This window comes from Apodemus sylvaticus, chromosome 14 (assembly GCF_947179515.1).
Source record: "Apodemus sylvaticus chromosome 14, mApoSyl1.1, whole genome shotgun sequence".
NCBI classification, from domain to species: domain Eukaryota; kingdom Metazoa; phylum Chordata; class Mammalia; order Rodentia; family Muridae; genus Apodemus; species Apodemus sylvaticus.
In genome coordinates, this window is record NC_067485.1 from 68,072,215 (window position 1) to 68,088,329 (window position 16,115).

At 44.5% G+C, this 16,115-nt stretch overlaps 1 protein-coding gene across 2 annotated transcripts in view; it reads left to right on the plus strand.

Moving 5' to 3' along the window:
* The window catches only part of Rsu1 (Ras suppressor protein 1), a 201,063-nt gene that overhangs the window by 23,923 nt on the left and 161,025 nt on the right, over window positions 1–16,115 (plus strand). Inside the window, exon 3 of one of the 2 annotated variants that reach the window (XM_052156656.1) lies at window positions 2,580–2,630. The exons of the other annotated variant lie outside the window; for it this stretch is intronic. Within the exon in view, the coding sequence (XP_052012616.1) occupies window positions 2,580–2,630 (51 nt within the window). The remainder of the gene's footprint in view (window positions 1–2,579; window positions 2,631–16,115) is intronic. 2 annotated transcript variants of the gene reach the window in all.

A 16,115-nucleotide genomic window follows, 5' to 3' on the forward strand; every position in this document is an offset into this window, starting at 1 on the left:
TGCGGTTTTCAGGGTTGAGGAATGGAGATGGTCCTGAGACTGTGGAGGATGGGGGCAGGCCCTCCCCTTGGCCTTCAGGGTCCCGGGAAAGGATCTAGACAATGTAATCATAAGGGTCGTAAAAGCCAACACAGTCCTTTTTGGAAATGGTTCCTTGCCAGACTTGGCCTTGATTTCGGAATCCTGAGAAGACAAATGTCCCTCCGGTCCAATGACTGCTGCATTGATTAGCCAGGATCAATTTAGAGATATCAAGGATAGAGAGTTGGAGTAGTCTCAGGAAGAAAGAGTACGGATGGAAAATATAGGAATTTATATATGATTTAGGAATAAATAGTATCGGAAGGAGGGTACATGAGGCTATGGAATTGCTAGGATACGGAAATGAAAATTATAGAGTAAAAAGATGATGTAGAAGCATATAAAAAGTTAGTATTCTGTTTTTCTAGCTGATTGAAGAATCGAAGGAAAGAATGCTTGGAAAGGTATCAGAGAGAACTAACTGTCTTACTGTTTTGCTTACAGAAATTCAAAACTTTGGAAGGAATCATTTTAATTTTAGTAGTCTGTTTTCTGTTTTTATATGAGAACAGTTACTAAAGGCTGCTGCCTGATGTACCAGAAAACTGGAGGAGCTGTGGCCAGCTCCCCGTAAAGAGCAGGCTGTGTAAACCTATAAGGAAGCGTGCTTTTGCTTTGTGCTGAGTTCTGCTCTAAGGAAACAGGGGCTGGGACTATTGATCTAGCATTCATAGAGGTTATGTAGATTTAAGAATTTTTGATAATTATTAACAGTGATTAAAGCCTCAATGATATAGCATTAGTAAATAAAAGACTGGGTTCAGGCTTTATGAGAGGGAAGAAGGAATTAAGCTATTAAGCTTAAACTAAAGTGATCAATAAAGAATACCGAGAAGCGTCAGAGCCTGAACCAGCAGCTTGGATCTACTACAAACTCCAAGGTATTCTTGAATCAGCACCATTCCCATTCCACCCTTTCTCAGGACCCTCCTCCGCTGAGGCAGGACCTTGGTAATCTCCAGCACTAGTTACAATGGACCGGAGGACTGTGCAGACAGTGGAACTATGTACATAAGGGTGGAAGCACTGTTAAATACCCATCCCCAAGGCAAGGGACCAAAAGGGGAGGTAGGGGAGGAGATGGGGAGGCAGTCCCGTAGTTCCCTTCCGGTACTCACTCCTGTGACCTCATGAAGGGCCAGAGCAGACCCTGCTGCTGCTGCCCTGGGGACAACGCCATCACCACATGGACCTTTTGGAGCAGGAGCTGTGTCTGGGCTTGAGAGATACTCATCTAAACCATAGCAAGGACACAATCCTGAATGATTTGGCCTGCAATTTTTCAGGTACCAAGACCGTGGAATTCAAGGACAAGAGACACTCCAAGATTAAAGGGCTGGCAGGGTCATGTGTGTGGAGTTGGAGTTGGATCCTTTCTTGTAAAGAAGTGGGGTGTTCATTGGATGAGGGCTCAGATTACATTTGGCCGTGATATGTGGGATTAGCTTTTGGTTTTGATGGTTGTGTAGGGCTTTGCCTCACCCTAGTATTCCCTAAAGTTTATAGAGTGTCAACTTGGTCTAAGTGATCCAGACTAGGATGGTTTTGTCTTTGTGTTTTGACCTTTTCCATACTTACGCTGAAATGAAAACAGACCATTAGGCATCAGAGCGGAGGTTATGCTTAGGGACGACGCGTACTCTCTGTCTTTACAGCCTGCTGGGATCTGCTCTTAATATCCTTTAAACAAAAATTTTGACGTCATTAAAAGAATGTGCTTAGAGACAGAGCATTGGGAGAAGATTTAGACTGGTTTCTTATATAAATATACATATAGTTTAGACTTCTGAGGGCTCTGCAGAGTTTTAGAACTTGATGTGGGACATGGCAAAGTTCATTTTCCCCCTTCCCCTCACTGTTCACAACTGTTAACCTCAGCTCATTATATTCCTTTATATTTAGGTAACTATTGTAATCTTGGGGGAAACAGACTCTCCATCAGAAGGCTGAAAACTGGCAAGCAGTAGACATTCCAAGTCAGTACGTCAACACATCAACTAAATAATGTTTAGGGGAGGTCCGGACAGGGTTTGCCTCCGATCCTGCAACAACATTCCTGCATAGAGGAATTCCAGGAAGGATGGTGGGCTTACACACTGCTAGTCTACTGACACCAGCTTGATACGAAGGTTTCGTTCAGTTTAGGCAAGGCTTCGAGTTTCTCTCTGCAGTCTTGGACGGTTCTTCTGAGACACACCAGATTGAATGAATGGTCCAAGTCAGGCCAGCTGACCTGGTCATGTGGTGCTAAGTGGTCCTTGGAATGTTTGATCTTGTGACATGCATCTCATTAGCTGCAACTTGCCGTGCTAATTGCAAGATCGATGGCATGCCTTCTTCATCTGGTTTAACGCTCAGCAGACAGTTTACCTGAGTCCTGGCTTGCATTTTGAGAGGCACGGCCTCAATCTTTGAAAATAATGTTGCAGCCTACCGGGAAGAGAAGGAAGTGTGATTGCAAATGTTCCTAACGGTTTCTTTCTCTCTTTCTTTTCCAGTCTCCTTAGCCCATATCACACAACTGGTCCTCAGTCACAACAAGCTAACGAGTAAGTCAAATTTCTCTTTGGTGGCATTCCTTCTGATTCTCTTATTTACATTAGAGCAAGTAATGATAAATGATCACTTGAGGAAAAAAATTAAAGTTTATTTAGGTGACTACTAAGATATATAAGCTTGCCCACTCTCCTTTGAGAATTCCTTGCTGCCCTGTGCCTGCTGGTAGCTCCTCTTTTTGATAGGGTATTAAGTTCTGTGGTAACAGGAAACGTCTGGCCAGTGGTTAGCTTTTCCTGAAGGAAATATTGAGCCAAGTGTGGCAGTATATAACTGTGTCCCAGCTCCTCAGCAGGCCAAGGCAAGAGGATATCTTTAGCTCAGGTGTTCAAGTCCAGCCAAGGGCAAAATATTGGGTCTCCCCCAGCCCCAACTGTCAACAACAAAACAAAACAAAACTATATTAGAATAGAAGTCTTTGTTTTCACCCATATTTCTTCCTCCAATGGTGAAGGTTTTATTGTTGAATGTGCTTTTTTGTCCCTGCTCTATAGATGGAGAAAAACTCACAAGATTGTGTAAATTGAATATATTTTTCTCCTTTTTTGGTCCCCTTTGTAGGATTCTCTTGGGTATCGGGGCTGTTTTGGAGTGGTCCCAAGGTAATAGAATTGATATCTGTTTAAAAGGAATATCTCAAATGACTGATGGGCTATTTTCTTCTTGGCGTTAAGGCTTTAAAGATTTTAATGACAGGGACCCAGTCTCCTTTCTCATCCCTAATTGACTGTCACCCCTTCCCACTTGCCACATTTCCTGCAGCCGTGAATGATTTCCTAATCATGTGGCAAGCATTTGTTAGGGGCTTTCCGAGTCCAGGGAAGTTGAGCGGACTGTCAAGTTGAGGGATTTGTGTTGTGGATTTATGTGTGCGTGTGCTTTATACGGAGCTGGAGGCCATGCCGCCGAGCTGTTGATTATCGAGAATTAAGAATGGCAGTGAAGGAGAGCCCCTCGTGTGCTACAAACAGGCTGATTAGCTCAATTTTAGGCAAAGTGCACACTGGTGGGGAAGGCAGAGAGAGCAGCATCCTTGTCGTGCTTTAGTGGCCCTGACCATCGAGACCCCCCTGTCGCACACGCTCGTTGTCGTGACAGGTAATGCACAGGTCGGGTTCCTATAGCACCCTTGGTGGCCACAATTCCAGGTCAGAGCAGCTTGGCAATTTGTTTCGGAAGGTGCACTACCACATGATCTCAGAATTCCTTAAGACTTTGAATAGGAATTTCTGGCACTCCACATTTGCGGCTGATGAAAACGTTGGCCGATTGGTAGGTCTTCTGCGTTGACGTCCATTTATGCGAGACTGTGGTGCATTCTTACAGATCGTTCCTTGATCTCGACTTTTAAAAAGCATTCCAATAGCTGTTGCTTGACCCCTTTAGCATATCTGCAGAGATCGAAGCCTTAGGAATCTCCAAGCTGTAAGCTCTGAGATACAGGAGAGAGGGGTAAAGTGTGCTGCCTGTTAAACAGATTGACCTTGGAAGAACCCAGACTTTGTCTTCTCTCCCTGATTTGCTCCGTCTGCTTGAATTTGAGAAACTCTTGACCTAATCCAGTAAACGTTAATTAATTGTCTCGGTAGGTTTTCTTTCAAGCTGTCCTGTAGTGTCGGTGACACCCGATCTGTTCCACTAAGGTCAAATTAGCATCTTTTACTATTTTTCTGGCATTTAAACGAATGACTTAGCTGCGGTTTTTCAAGTGTTTCTAGTAAATATGTCCATTTGACGTTGGTATAAATATGCATTAAGTGTTCATGGCCGAGCCCACCCCCTGTCACTTTTTATTCTAATGAGTGTCTTTCACTTCCGTTGTCTAATAGGGACTGGCTGACAGGGCTACATTAAAACCACCGGGATTCAAAAGATAAACCCCTCAGCACTGCTTACTTTTATCTTGTGAAGTATTTGTGTTTTTCCAAGCAGAATGCCAATTACACTGCTGTGTGACATTTTCGCTTGCCTGATCATGGAAGGAATGAGCAGCTTACTCAATCTGGGGCCTTGTTTGGGGCCACACCATTTGCGTCTGAGTTAACATCCGCTCACTGTAGCACTGGGTTGACAGCTCTTTTCCTATTGGAGGTTTTGACCTCCAAAGAGCCACGTGGGGTAATACAAGTGTGGTTATGAATGCCCTATGGCGGTCTTTATCATCCCAAGGTCCAGTATTTTTGTGTGTAGAATGTGTGTGTGTGTATTGGTATGTTCATACTCCATGTGTTTCTGTGTTCACGTGTGTGAATACATGAATGCATAGATATCAGAGGTTCATGCCAGGTGTGTTAGGATTCTGTCTAAGCTCCACCCCACAGTTACCTGGCAACAGCCGGGTAAGCCTGGCCCACTATAAAAGGGGCTGCTTGCCCCTGCCCTCTCTCTTGCTTCTCTTACTCCTGTTTCCCGCTTGCTTGCTTCTCTCTTGCCCTCTTGGGCTCTTCTCTTCCCCTTGCCTCCCCACCCTCTCCACCTGGTCATGGCCGACCTCTACTTCTCTACTCTGTTCCTCTCTCTGCCTTTCTCTGCCTCTACCACCCTCTTAAACCCCCTCCCCATGCCCTGAATAAACTCTATTCTATGCTATACCATGTGGCTGGTCCCTCAGGGGGAAGGGATGCCTTGACATAGGCCCACTGAGGCACCCCCTTCCCCCACACCCCATAGAACTTATCTTAATAGCGTTTTATCTTTTTGTCATCACAACAAGGTGTCTTCCTCACGTGTTCTCTAGTCTACTTGTGCGCCACGGCTCCTCACCGAACCTGGAGCTCGCCTACTCATGTAGGCTGCCTGGCTAGGGACCACATGTCTCCCCCTCTCCCACAGGCTGGGATTACAGATGCATAAGCCTCCATGCTGGCCGTCCTGTGGATGCCGGGGAACTGGGCTCGGGTCTTCAGCTGCCGCAGCCAGCGCTTTACCCACCAGAGGTCTGTGTATGCGAGGCAAGCACTCTGCGCCCCTGGGCGGCATCCCTGGGTCTGTAAGCAGAGATTCTTCAAGTCTTCTGTAACTATGGAACGTCAGAAAAATCTAAGGTCCCAGTTACAATTGCTGGTGATTCGCTTTCATCCCAAGGAAAGCATTTAAATGTAAATGCTGATTGAGTCTGGTAAGGTTGCAGAGGGCATTAATGTCCGAGGTAACTTTCTCAGACATGCTCCAGCCTGTGGTGTATTTAAGGAGGCAGCGAAGAGGAACAAGTTAGTCTTTTTCTTCTGCATTTCTGCTGTGATGGGTAGATATGGCCTGGGACATCAGGGATTCTCTCTGGCTCAATGGGCAGAGTTTCAGAATAAAGAAACTTTAAAAAGTTGCACTCATTTATTTCTATAGTTCTGGGGATAAGCCAGGTCAAGCTAGGTGCTTATTCTTGCTAGGAATGTTAACCTTTCTTTCTTTCTTTCTTTCTTTCTTTCTTTCTTTCTTTCTTTCTTTCTTTCTTTCTTTCTTTCTTTCTTTCTTTCTTTCTTCCTTCCTTCCTTCCTTCCTTCCTTCCTTCCTTCCTTCCTTCCTTCCTTCCTTCCTTCCTTCCTTCCTTCCTTCCTTTCTTTCTTTCTTTCTTTCTTTCTTTCTTTCTTTCTTTCTTTCTTTCTTTCTTTCTTTCTTTCTTTCTTTCTTTCTTTCTTTCCTTCCTTCCTTAACAAGAATCATTTCTGTATCTTGGTTACCTGGGTAAACTCAAGATTGCTCAGAGGAAGCAGATAGTTGGTAAGGAAAACCTGAGAGGAAGCAACGGCTCAGATTAAGTGGGGACCCCTTGGGATCAGTCGACTGCTCTGGGATCATCTGCTGTACAGTATGCCGCCATCATGCCTTTCTTACCGTGATCTTATTCCCAACGCACTGGACCTTAGCGCCCCAAAGAAGCAGTGCGTTGTGTTCTGGAGTTTGACATCTGCTTCATCTACGTAGCTGTGGGTTTCCTTTGTCGTTGAGGTGTGCTGTGTTGTAGTGTCGCTGTGATACTTGAAAGCACTTGGACCTAGGGGACGCTCAGGTCGAAACCACTCCAGGGACTCATGGTCCCGGCAGCCTCCTGGGCTCTCGCCTGCCTCGGCTCCACTTCAGCTTCCTGTTGTTTCTCTGGGTGTGATGGACAGGGGCCTGGGGCTGTTCTTTTATTTAGTCAAAGTTAGTATTCTCCCCTTCTCTGTCTCTGTCTCTCTCTGTCTCTGTCTCCCTGTCTCTCTCTGTATATACGTATGTATTATGTATGTATGTATGTATCTATGTGTCCCCAAATTATCCATTTGAGGTTGGAAATACCATCTTCTCCTTTTGCATCCCAAACTACTCAAAGCCTGTTGATTATGAAATAGGCACAAATGTGGTAATACCAGTCGAGAACTGGATTATTCAGGTGAGGAAATTAACTAATCCCCAGAAGTTTGGGAGGCCTAGCTAAGGACCAGCCTGCTGGGACAGATAGAGTAAGGAGACAAACAAGTGTTTATCACAGTTGTCTGTCCCTGAGTCCCTTTGCCATGACCTTTAAAACACTGTTCTCTGTGAGTGCTAGCTCTGAGTCTTCAGCTGGTTCCTCAGTTTGGTCCCAAGGTTTCATATAGACTTTAGCCTTTTTTCTTTGGGAGATAGTCATTTTAGGGCTTGGCCACTAGAGGTCACTGTTGAGACACACATTTGATTGGGGTACTCCCAGATCTGGTACCTAAGATTGAAAAACAAGTTTGTGTTGTCTGAGGAAATGTTTCTGGCAGCTCTCTGGCTTGGCTTCCAACCACAGGGCATGTTGCTGGTGCCATTTACATAGTGAGGTTTTGTCACATGTACAATAGATCTTTATCAAAAGAGGTATTTGGTCTTTCTGTTTGGTTGTTAAAACTGAACTATATATTCAGTTCCACACACCATTTTTCCCCCACTGTTTTCCTGAGTTAGGAACAATTCCTCTTTCCCCAGTATGTCTAAACAGAAGGAAATGTATTGCTTCCTACACTGTTCTGTATTGGATGTACTTGAAATTTTTCTGTAGCGGGATGTCCAACAAACACGTCTGCAATCGGGTGTTAACTTACAAATAGCCATTAGAATCGAGAAGTATTCATCTTGCTCACATTCACACTGAGGTTTGTACTAATAAATGGCATTGTGTAAGGAAGGATTCTGTGCGTTATGATATGGAATTACCTTCAACATGAGGGAGGAAACATCTCTAGGCATTCCTTTTCATCATGAAACTTCTTCATTTTAGAAAGTGACCCCGTATAAGCATCCGTCTGAGGATACCGCAAACAGCTTCCATAAAACAACAGCATGTCTCATTGTACAGCCTCTACAGGTCAAGCATGGAGCCCCCATCAGTTTCTGCAGTAAACACAGACTGCATGTCTTGCCTTTGCAATCATCAGGCAGCCCTCTGTTTCAGACAGTGTTCTGTAACTCTGTGTGTGTGTGTGTGTGTGTGTGTGTGTGTCTGAATGTGAAATCATGTGACTAGATGCTTTGGACTTTTAACTGTCATGTGGGGCTTTTTCTGAGATATTTCCAGTTATAGCTGCAGTTTTGGGTCTTAGCTGGGGGCTCTATCTTGTCATTTAATGTATTGGAAATGTCTAGGCAGTAAACCCAAGTATTATGGGCCAAATATGAGTTTCAAGAAAGAGATTTCCCATTAGTGATAGCTCAGATACGAATCTGAAATTATGGTGAACAAGAAAATGCTGGGATATTTTCTTTAGCAATTTCAACTCTTGTTTTTTTTTTTAATCAAGGGTGGTGTTCTGAGTACATAAAGAGTTAAGACAATTCATAAATTTTATGTAGATGAGGAGAATATGTAGCATCACAAGTATCATTGTAAGCGAACGGAGCAGACTAAAGATTAAAAAGGAAAATACAGCTTTCTGGAATGTCCAGGTTCAGCTATAAAGAAGAGAACGGAGCAGGCTTTAAAAATGAAATGAATTGAAAACCTTTCCCATAGCCATAATAGATGGTTGGGATGAGTGAGAAATAGTAACCATCTCAATTCATAAAAATGACCTTCAGCGCTCTCCCAAGACCTTGCTGCTCCTAGGTCTGCAGTTCTCCCCCTTTCATATCTTATCTGTCATCCTGCATGCAAAAGAGTCCTGCTCCTGGGCCAGAGTGAAATTAAAGTGTGAGGGGAGAGGATATGCAAAATAAATCTCCCGTGCCATGAATCTCTCTTGTGACAATATCAAAACAACTTGCTGTTTGCATCTTAACAGAGCACAAATGTATTTATAACACAGGGGCTTTGATCAATAGCTTATTTTTTTAATTAGTGCACATTTATCAGGCTTGTTACCGTGCCATCGTTTCAGAGATTGGAGCTGAAAAAGTATGCACATAGTATTTTTGAGCCTGACAGCTATTAATTAAACAATACCGCTCTGTTGGTCCCTGTCATCAGGTTACCTTGAAAAATGGCCTGCAGTTGGCCGCGTGCTGTTATTTTTGGCTTTAGTAAGCAGGCATGTGAGGTCATCATGTGGGAGAGTGGTCCAGCCCCGGGTCGGTCCACAGGCCTTGGGTGCAGTCAAAGGAGATTGGCTCCCACGTCCCGCACCCTTGGCTGACCGGCCCCGTTCCTTGCGGTCTGCTTGCTTCTGACTCTTGTGACATCTCTCCCTCAGCTGAAAGCCCACGTTCCTTTTGTTCCCTTAGCTGCCAGTTCCACCACCTAAAATGTGCCTGCGTCAGCATCCTTTTTCTTGGGACCTGATCCAAGCCAAGGAGGAGGCTCCCTGAAGCGCAACGGGTTAATTCTCCAGTGCTATAGTTTTAAACGGGAGGACATCAGTCCCGAGGGCTTGAGCGACTTGACAGGCTGTGAGGATGGTACGGTGGGGTAGAGGAGCCTGTTACCTTCCCAATTACCTTCCTGTTTCCATCCGAGGGGCTAATCTTGAAGAGGTTTTCTTTTTATTCACAGTTGAATGCCTGCCAAGCAGAAGTGACTTAACAGCAAAATAGAACATGCATAAAGTGTTACCTAATGTCGTAGGACCATGACGAGCCAGCTAAGGTTAAATTGAACACACACACACACACACAGAGAGAGAGAGAGAGAGAGAGAGAGAGAGAGAGAGAGAGAGAGAAGAGAGAGAGAGCAAAGAAAGGTCTAGGATGTGCAATATACAGATGCATGCATTTTAAAAAATAATTTGTTAATTATTCTTAAATTATCGAGCTTCCTTGTTTGTTGTTTTAAGAATTAAAGCAAAACTGAGCGCAATCCCTGCAGAAGCGCGCATGCTCGTGATGTTACTGGCTTTGGGTCCTGCTCTGCCCATGCATCAGTTCTTTAAGCCCATGTATCTCGGGCTTGGAAACCCCAGGGCTGGAGGAATGGCAGCCGTGGTGTGGTGTGTTCGCAGAGCAGATAGACTTGATGATGTTTCTTGAAGAAAGTTTCCCAGAACTTTCAAAAGATGATTTTCTAAATGAATGAGAAACAGGTATAAAAGGTGTCAATAGGCACCACCTGATTTATTAGCTTGAATTTATACTTTAAAGTAAGGATTTGTAATTTTATAGCCTACCTCTAGTCTTGAGTGGAATTTGGTTTTATATGTATATATATATTATTAATAATATATATTTTTATATATTATAAGTTATATAATATATTTAACATTTTAAAATATATACATATATTTTATAAAAATATATTATTAATTAATATATATTATACATTTATATAAAACCACATTTCACTTAAGACTAGGGGCATAATTAATATATATAAATAATAATATATAATATAATAATATATATTAATTTTTAAGCAATAAAATTCTTGTGGCTCCTTTCCCTTTCTCCATCACTCAGCCCAGTAGGACAGACTTGTCCTGATGTGATTAATTACCAGTTGACAGACTTTTGACCTTCTACTCAGTCTCAACTGTCCTTTGTTTTTTTTAATGCTTATTTTCAGTAGCCTTTCTCCTTGCCTCTGTGTTTCTTAGTCTACTTATGTTACCATTTTCATCTCTGACGTCCCCGCTCCTCTGCCATCCTTTGGAAGGCTTAGATGAACTCCCGTTGTTTCTGTGAAGTCCTCTTCTCCCTCAGAATGAACCACATCTGTGTGGCCTCCCCACAGTTCATAGGGTTGTGAAGGTCAGCACCCCCCACGTACGCAGTTAACTGAGAATTAAGCAAGGCAAGAGATAGCATTCATCATGCTGTGTCCTCTGTTAAGCGGAAGGATTACACTTAATGTGGTTAAACAATCAGAGTCAGAGGTTCGGAGTCTCTTGCACTCAGAGCCTCTGCACCCCCATCTCTCCTAACTGCTTCTCTAAGTGATTTATGTGTGCACTTAACCGTCCCCGGCAAGGGAAACCTGGTGCTCTTTGGACCAAGCATTTCTGTGGCTCTGGATCTTTGTTTCCGTGAGACCAGGCGGACTTGGCAAGGCTGGAGGGCAAGCCTTCCAGCTTACGCTGGGTGGGTTGTATCATTCTGTCTCTGGCCATCTTCTTCAGCTTCCCTCTCTTCCCTGCTCACGGAATCACCCCTTTCCCCAGCCTCGAAACATACGGTCTGATCGGCAGAGAAGCAACCCCACGTGGCCTCTCCGTGGCCACTCTCAGTTATAAAGAAAAGCAGAAACGTGGACAAACTGTGCTCTGAGCAAGTGCCGAAGGTTGCACTTCAGTGTTGTCTGCCTCTTACTGTTCCTAATCACACATATCATACATGTGTTCATATTCTACACTATATCAACTATGCTATTATAGTGTATTACATAGAATAAAGCATACGCGTCAAAGAGGCCAGGCAAGCTTCTGACGCTCGGAGCTTGCTTCCTCTGCTGATGGAGGTTGTGTGTCTTTTTATTTCTGTCTCTTGTTTCTCTTGCTGTTTCCAAGCCTTTGAGGCTTGTTTGTTTGTTTGTTTGTTTGTTTATTTTTGTAGCAGGACATCTGTCCTGCTCATCCGTTTCACTAGACGTCACTTCCTCTCTGTCTCCCAGTGCCGTTTCTTCTTCTTGGGATGCTTATTGTCCCATCCAACTCTCTGCTGATGTGGGACTGAGTTAGTGGGGAACCAGAACCACCGGGCTCCTTTCTGCTAAGTTAACGCAGTCTTCAGGCGCCGGCCAAGTTGTGTCTGCTCAGAACGGAAGCAGTTCCCCCCTTCTGCGCTTTAGGAGTTGCCTGCGGTTGTGCGTGCTCGCCCTTCATAGCTCAGGGACATACATTTTTGCTTGTTTGGGTTTGTATTACAAACCCACTCTATTGCTTGCTGGTACCATTTTCTCCCAGTTTTTATATAACTGATGTTTGCTCTGCAGCTGCTGAGAGGTGGAGACCACAATTGTGTGGTGATTAACTCGGGATTTTTTTTTTAGGTGGGGGGGGGCGTGTCCATAAAACAATTTAAGCAACAGAATCCTAACGAGACCCGTGAACCGTGAGCGCCCTTGGGCACAGGTGCTCCACAAATACTTGTTGATTATCCACAGGTGAAATTACTGCGGTCACCTGTTTGTCTAATAGTATTTGAGGAGATGGTGGCCTTTATTAAGGTAGGGGCTTAGATACTTGGTGGATTTTTACTTTTACCTCGGAGGGCCATCAAGAACCTGTTAAATGAAAACTTGCTTCAGTGTTTCATAAACTTTATGTTTTTAAATAACCTGTAACTACCGTAATTCGCGGCTTTAATAGCTGCTTTGGAGGAAATCCCATAAAGTCTGCGGAGCGGAACATGATTAGTTCAAACTTCAGACTCCTACAGTAATATATAATCACTTCATTATTCACCTTGTGTGCTTTTGGGCAGGAAGCTAAGGTAATTAATCACCATAAGTACAAATGACCTTTTTTATTTGCATATAAAATTCCCAGGAGCATAGTTATTTGCATGGGAGAGTTAAGATCTCCTTTTTTCCATGGAGTCGTTGAAATGGCATCGAAGGCTAAGACTCCTGGTTTGCTGTAGGAACCTGCACATAGGTAAGGAGTCTTGACACTATGTCCGGTGGAAATATGGGGCTGGGCTCTAGCTGTGCTGGGTAAGGATTGACGGCCCCGTGACTTGACTTTCACCAGCAGTGTCCTATTCCAAACAGGTTCTGTGATGTTGGCTTCACTTAGGGTGCAGGAGGACAGTGTCTGTCTGGTGTCTGTCCAGAGTCTGTCTGGTGTCTGTCCAGTGGCTGTCCTATACAGAACTGGGAAATGCTAGTTGTCTATCTTTTCTTGAATGATTATATCCTTCCTGTTATATATCATGAGAAGCCTTGCTTATTTTCACGGATTATCCTGTTGTTGGTAGCATTTCCTTTTCTTTTTTTGTAGGAACAGGCTAAGTTAGTATTCTTCACTACTCTTTATACTCTTTCAGTGAAAGGCTGTAAAAGCCTAGAATGGTAAGAAATAAGACCACACATCCACATTCTTTAGTGCAGCATCCAGAATACTTGTGTTTACATTTTTATTCGTTATTGTGAGTGTTCATGGTATGTATGTGTATCTGTGTGTCTCTCTGTGTTCATGTCTGTGTGTGTCTGTGAATCGTGTATATCTGTGTGTGCATGGTGCCTGTGTATATGCATGTCTCTCTCTCTGTGTGTGTATGTGTGTGTGTGTGTGTGTATCTGTGTGTGGTAGGGTGGGTAGGGCAAACACCATGAAAAGTCACTGAATTATGTCACCCAGGAACAAATTCATCATGAGCAAGTGTGGTCCAGTAGAGACAGGTCAGATGTTGTAGGGCAACACCTGTGTATATATCTGTTTGTGCATGACACGTGTGTGTGTGTGTGTGTGTGCATGGTGCACATGTCTGTCTCTCTGTGTGCATGTCTATGTGTCTGTCTCCCTATGTGTTTCTCTCTCTGTGCCTTTGTGTGTTTCTCTCTGTGTGTCTGTGTGCATATCTGTATGTGTATGTGTGTGTGTATGTATCTGTGTATATGTGTGTGTGTCTGTGTTCATGTCTGAGTGTGTGCATGCCTGTGAGTATGTGTCTCTTAGGGGTGCATTTGCCATGGTGTGCATGGAGGTCAGAAGACAACTTTGTGGAGTTGACTCTCTCCTATCTTCTTGTGGGTTCTGGGAAGATCAGCCTCAGCCTCTTAGATTTCCATGCAAGTGCTTTACCCCTCAAAGCGTCTTACTGCCCCTCCAACACACCTTTAATGCACTAGAGTTTTTTTTAATTCAATATATTCTTTATTTACATTTCAAATGATTTCCCCTTTCCTGGCTCCCCCCTCCCCGAAAGTCCCATAAGCCCTCTTCCCTCCCCCTATTCCCCCATCCACCCCTTCCCACTTCCCTGTTCTGGTTTTGCCCTACACTGCTGCACTGAGCCTTTCCAGGACCAGGGGCCACTCCTTCCTTCTTCTTGGACATCATTTGATGTGTGGATTGTGTCTTGGGTATTCCAAGCTTCTAGACTAATAGCCGCTTATCAGTGAGTGCATACCATGATTGATCTTTTGAGACTGGGTTACCTCACTTAGTATAATGTTCTCCAGTTCCATCCATTTGTCTAAGAATTTCATGAATTCATTGTTTCTAATGGCTGAATAGTACTCCATTGTGTAGATATACCACGTTTTCTAGATCCATCCCAGTGCTGTTTGTTTTAATCTGTTTTGACCTCTTCAGGGTGATATTGCTGGGGGCTGTTGGACCTGGGCTAGGTGGCACCTTTGGGTCCCTGGAAATGGACAGGAGTGGACAGTGTTCAGCCTCATACCTCAGCAGACATGCGCAACCCCAGTGCCCCCTTTGTCGTAAGGCAGGCACTTGGCCCTTTGTTGTAAGGCAGGCACTTGCCTGCTCCAGGTCTCCCTCTTTTTGTCCTTGTGGGAATTTGCTTTCTATCAGTGGCTTCCCATAAAGGAAGCTAAAACAGGACGACGAATCTGCCTCTTGGAAACGCATGAGGGCTGGGTTTTGTATCCCAGCTCAGCAGTCCCTGGAGCACAAAATAGCTCTTGGTTCTTCTGTAAAAGTCATCAGAGTATAGCTCACCCAACACTGAAGTTTGGTGGTGGGGGTGTGGGGGAAGGTCATCTCCGGATTTTATGCCCTTGCTTCTCATGAAAAACCCACGTTCTGTGCCTGCGCCTGACTTCCTGGCAGCGTGGGTGTCAACACAGCATGCCATCTATTAGGTGCCCTTCTGGAGCTGCGGGAGAACCACTGTCGATACTAACCATATGGCTCCAAAGACCAGTATGTGGCCTTCTGACCCCTCCGTGGGCTGCACCTAGGCAGAGCTCCCATCCTTCTGTTTTGCTTGATGCCTGCTGTTCCCAGAGCCTGTCACTCTTCAGAGTTTTGTTTCTTAGTTTTGGGAGCCCAAATTCTTTTGGTTAGAAAGCCTCTGGAATGGTGGTACCTGCCCCAGCCAGTCTGCATGAGATGTGCTCAACTACCCAACATTCTGTATGTAGTGCGACCCTGGTGTTGCCCTATAACCCCTGACCTGTCTCTACTGGACCACACATGCTCATGGTGAATTTGTTCCTGGGTGACATAATTTGGTGACTTTGTTTTTTGCCTGTCCTAGCCACCCCACTGTTTTCACCAGGAAAATCTTTGTTGAGGAAGCAGGACTTGACTGGTAATGTTGCAATGGTAGCATCCAGGTTGGGTGGATTGGTCCCAAAGGCTTTTGTTGTTGTTGTTATTGTTTTGTATTTCCCTTTTCTGCTTTTCCTCAATCCTCAGGTTCTTAATTTGGATAAGGTTGCTTATAGAACTCCCACGCTATAATTATGTGAAGTGGGCATCGGCATTGAAGAAATGATCTTGATATCACCAAGAGTTTGAAATCTTTCCAAATTCAGCATTCCGTGGAACCATGAGAAATGGGGGCCCCCAAGTCTGTCCTCATACCACTGAGATAAATCTAGGTCACCCCGTCTGTGACTATTCCGATAGGAGATTTGTACTCTGTGTTTTAAAACCCTCAGCCTTAGAGCAGCACTGGCCAGTGGAAGGCTCTGTAGAGGTGGACATGAGGAGTGTAGAAGCCACGGGCCACATGGGCTGCTTGGCCAGCTCTTCAGTGCTCACCACTGTGACCAAACACTTAGAGTAGTGATGGAGGTGACCTAAAGAATGAAAAGTTTCTTTTTGACATGTGGTTTCAATGGTTTCCAGTCTGTCCTAGTTGGGAAGGCACGGTGGAATGACTCAGTCCGAGATGGCAGGAGCATTTGGCATAACTTCCCATGGCTGTGGACCAGGAAGCAGAGGCCGTGGAGTTGGAACCAGGGACGGTCATCTTCAAGGCTTGTTCCTAGTGACTTACCAGTCATCAGACCACACCTCCTCAACACTCCACAGCCTCCCTGAACGGCTCCATTAGACAGGAACCAAGTGCCCCCAACCTGAGTCCGTGAGATCGTTTGAAATCTGAATCATAACTGTATTGTTTTCCAGCTTGATTTTGCTAGTTTTAAACATCCATATAAATAGTGGTTACCCACTAGGCAGCCATGCTCCAGA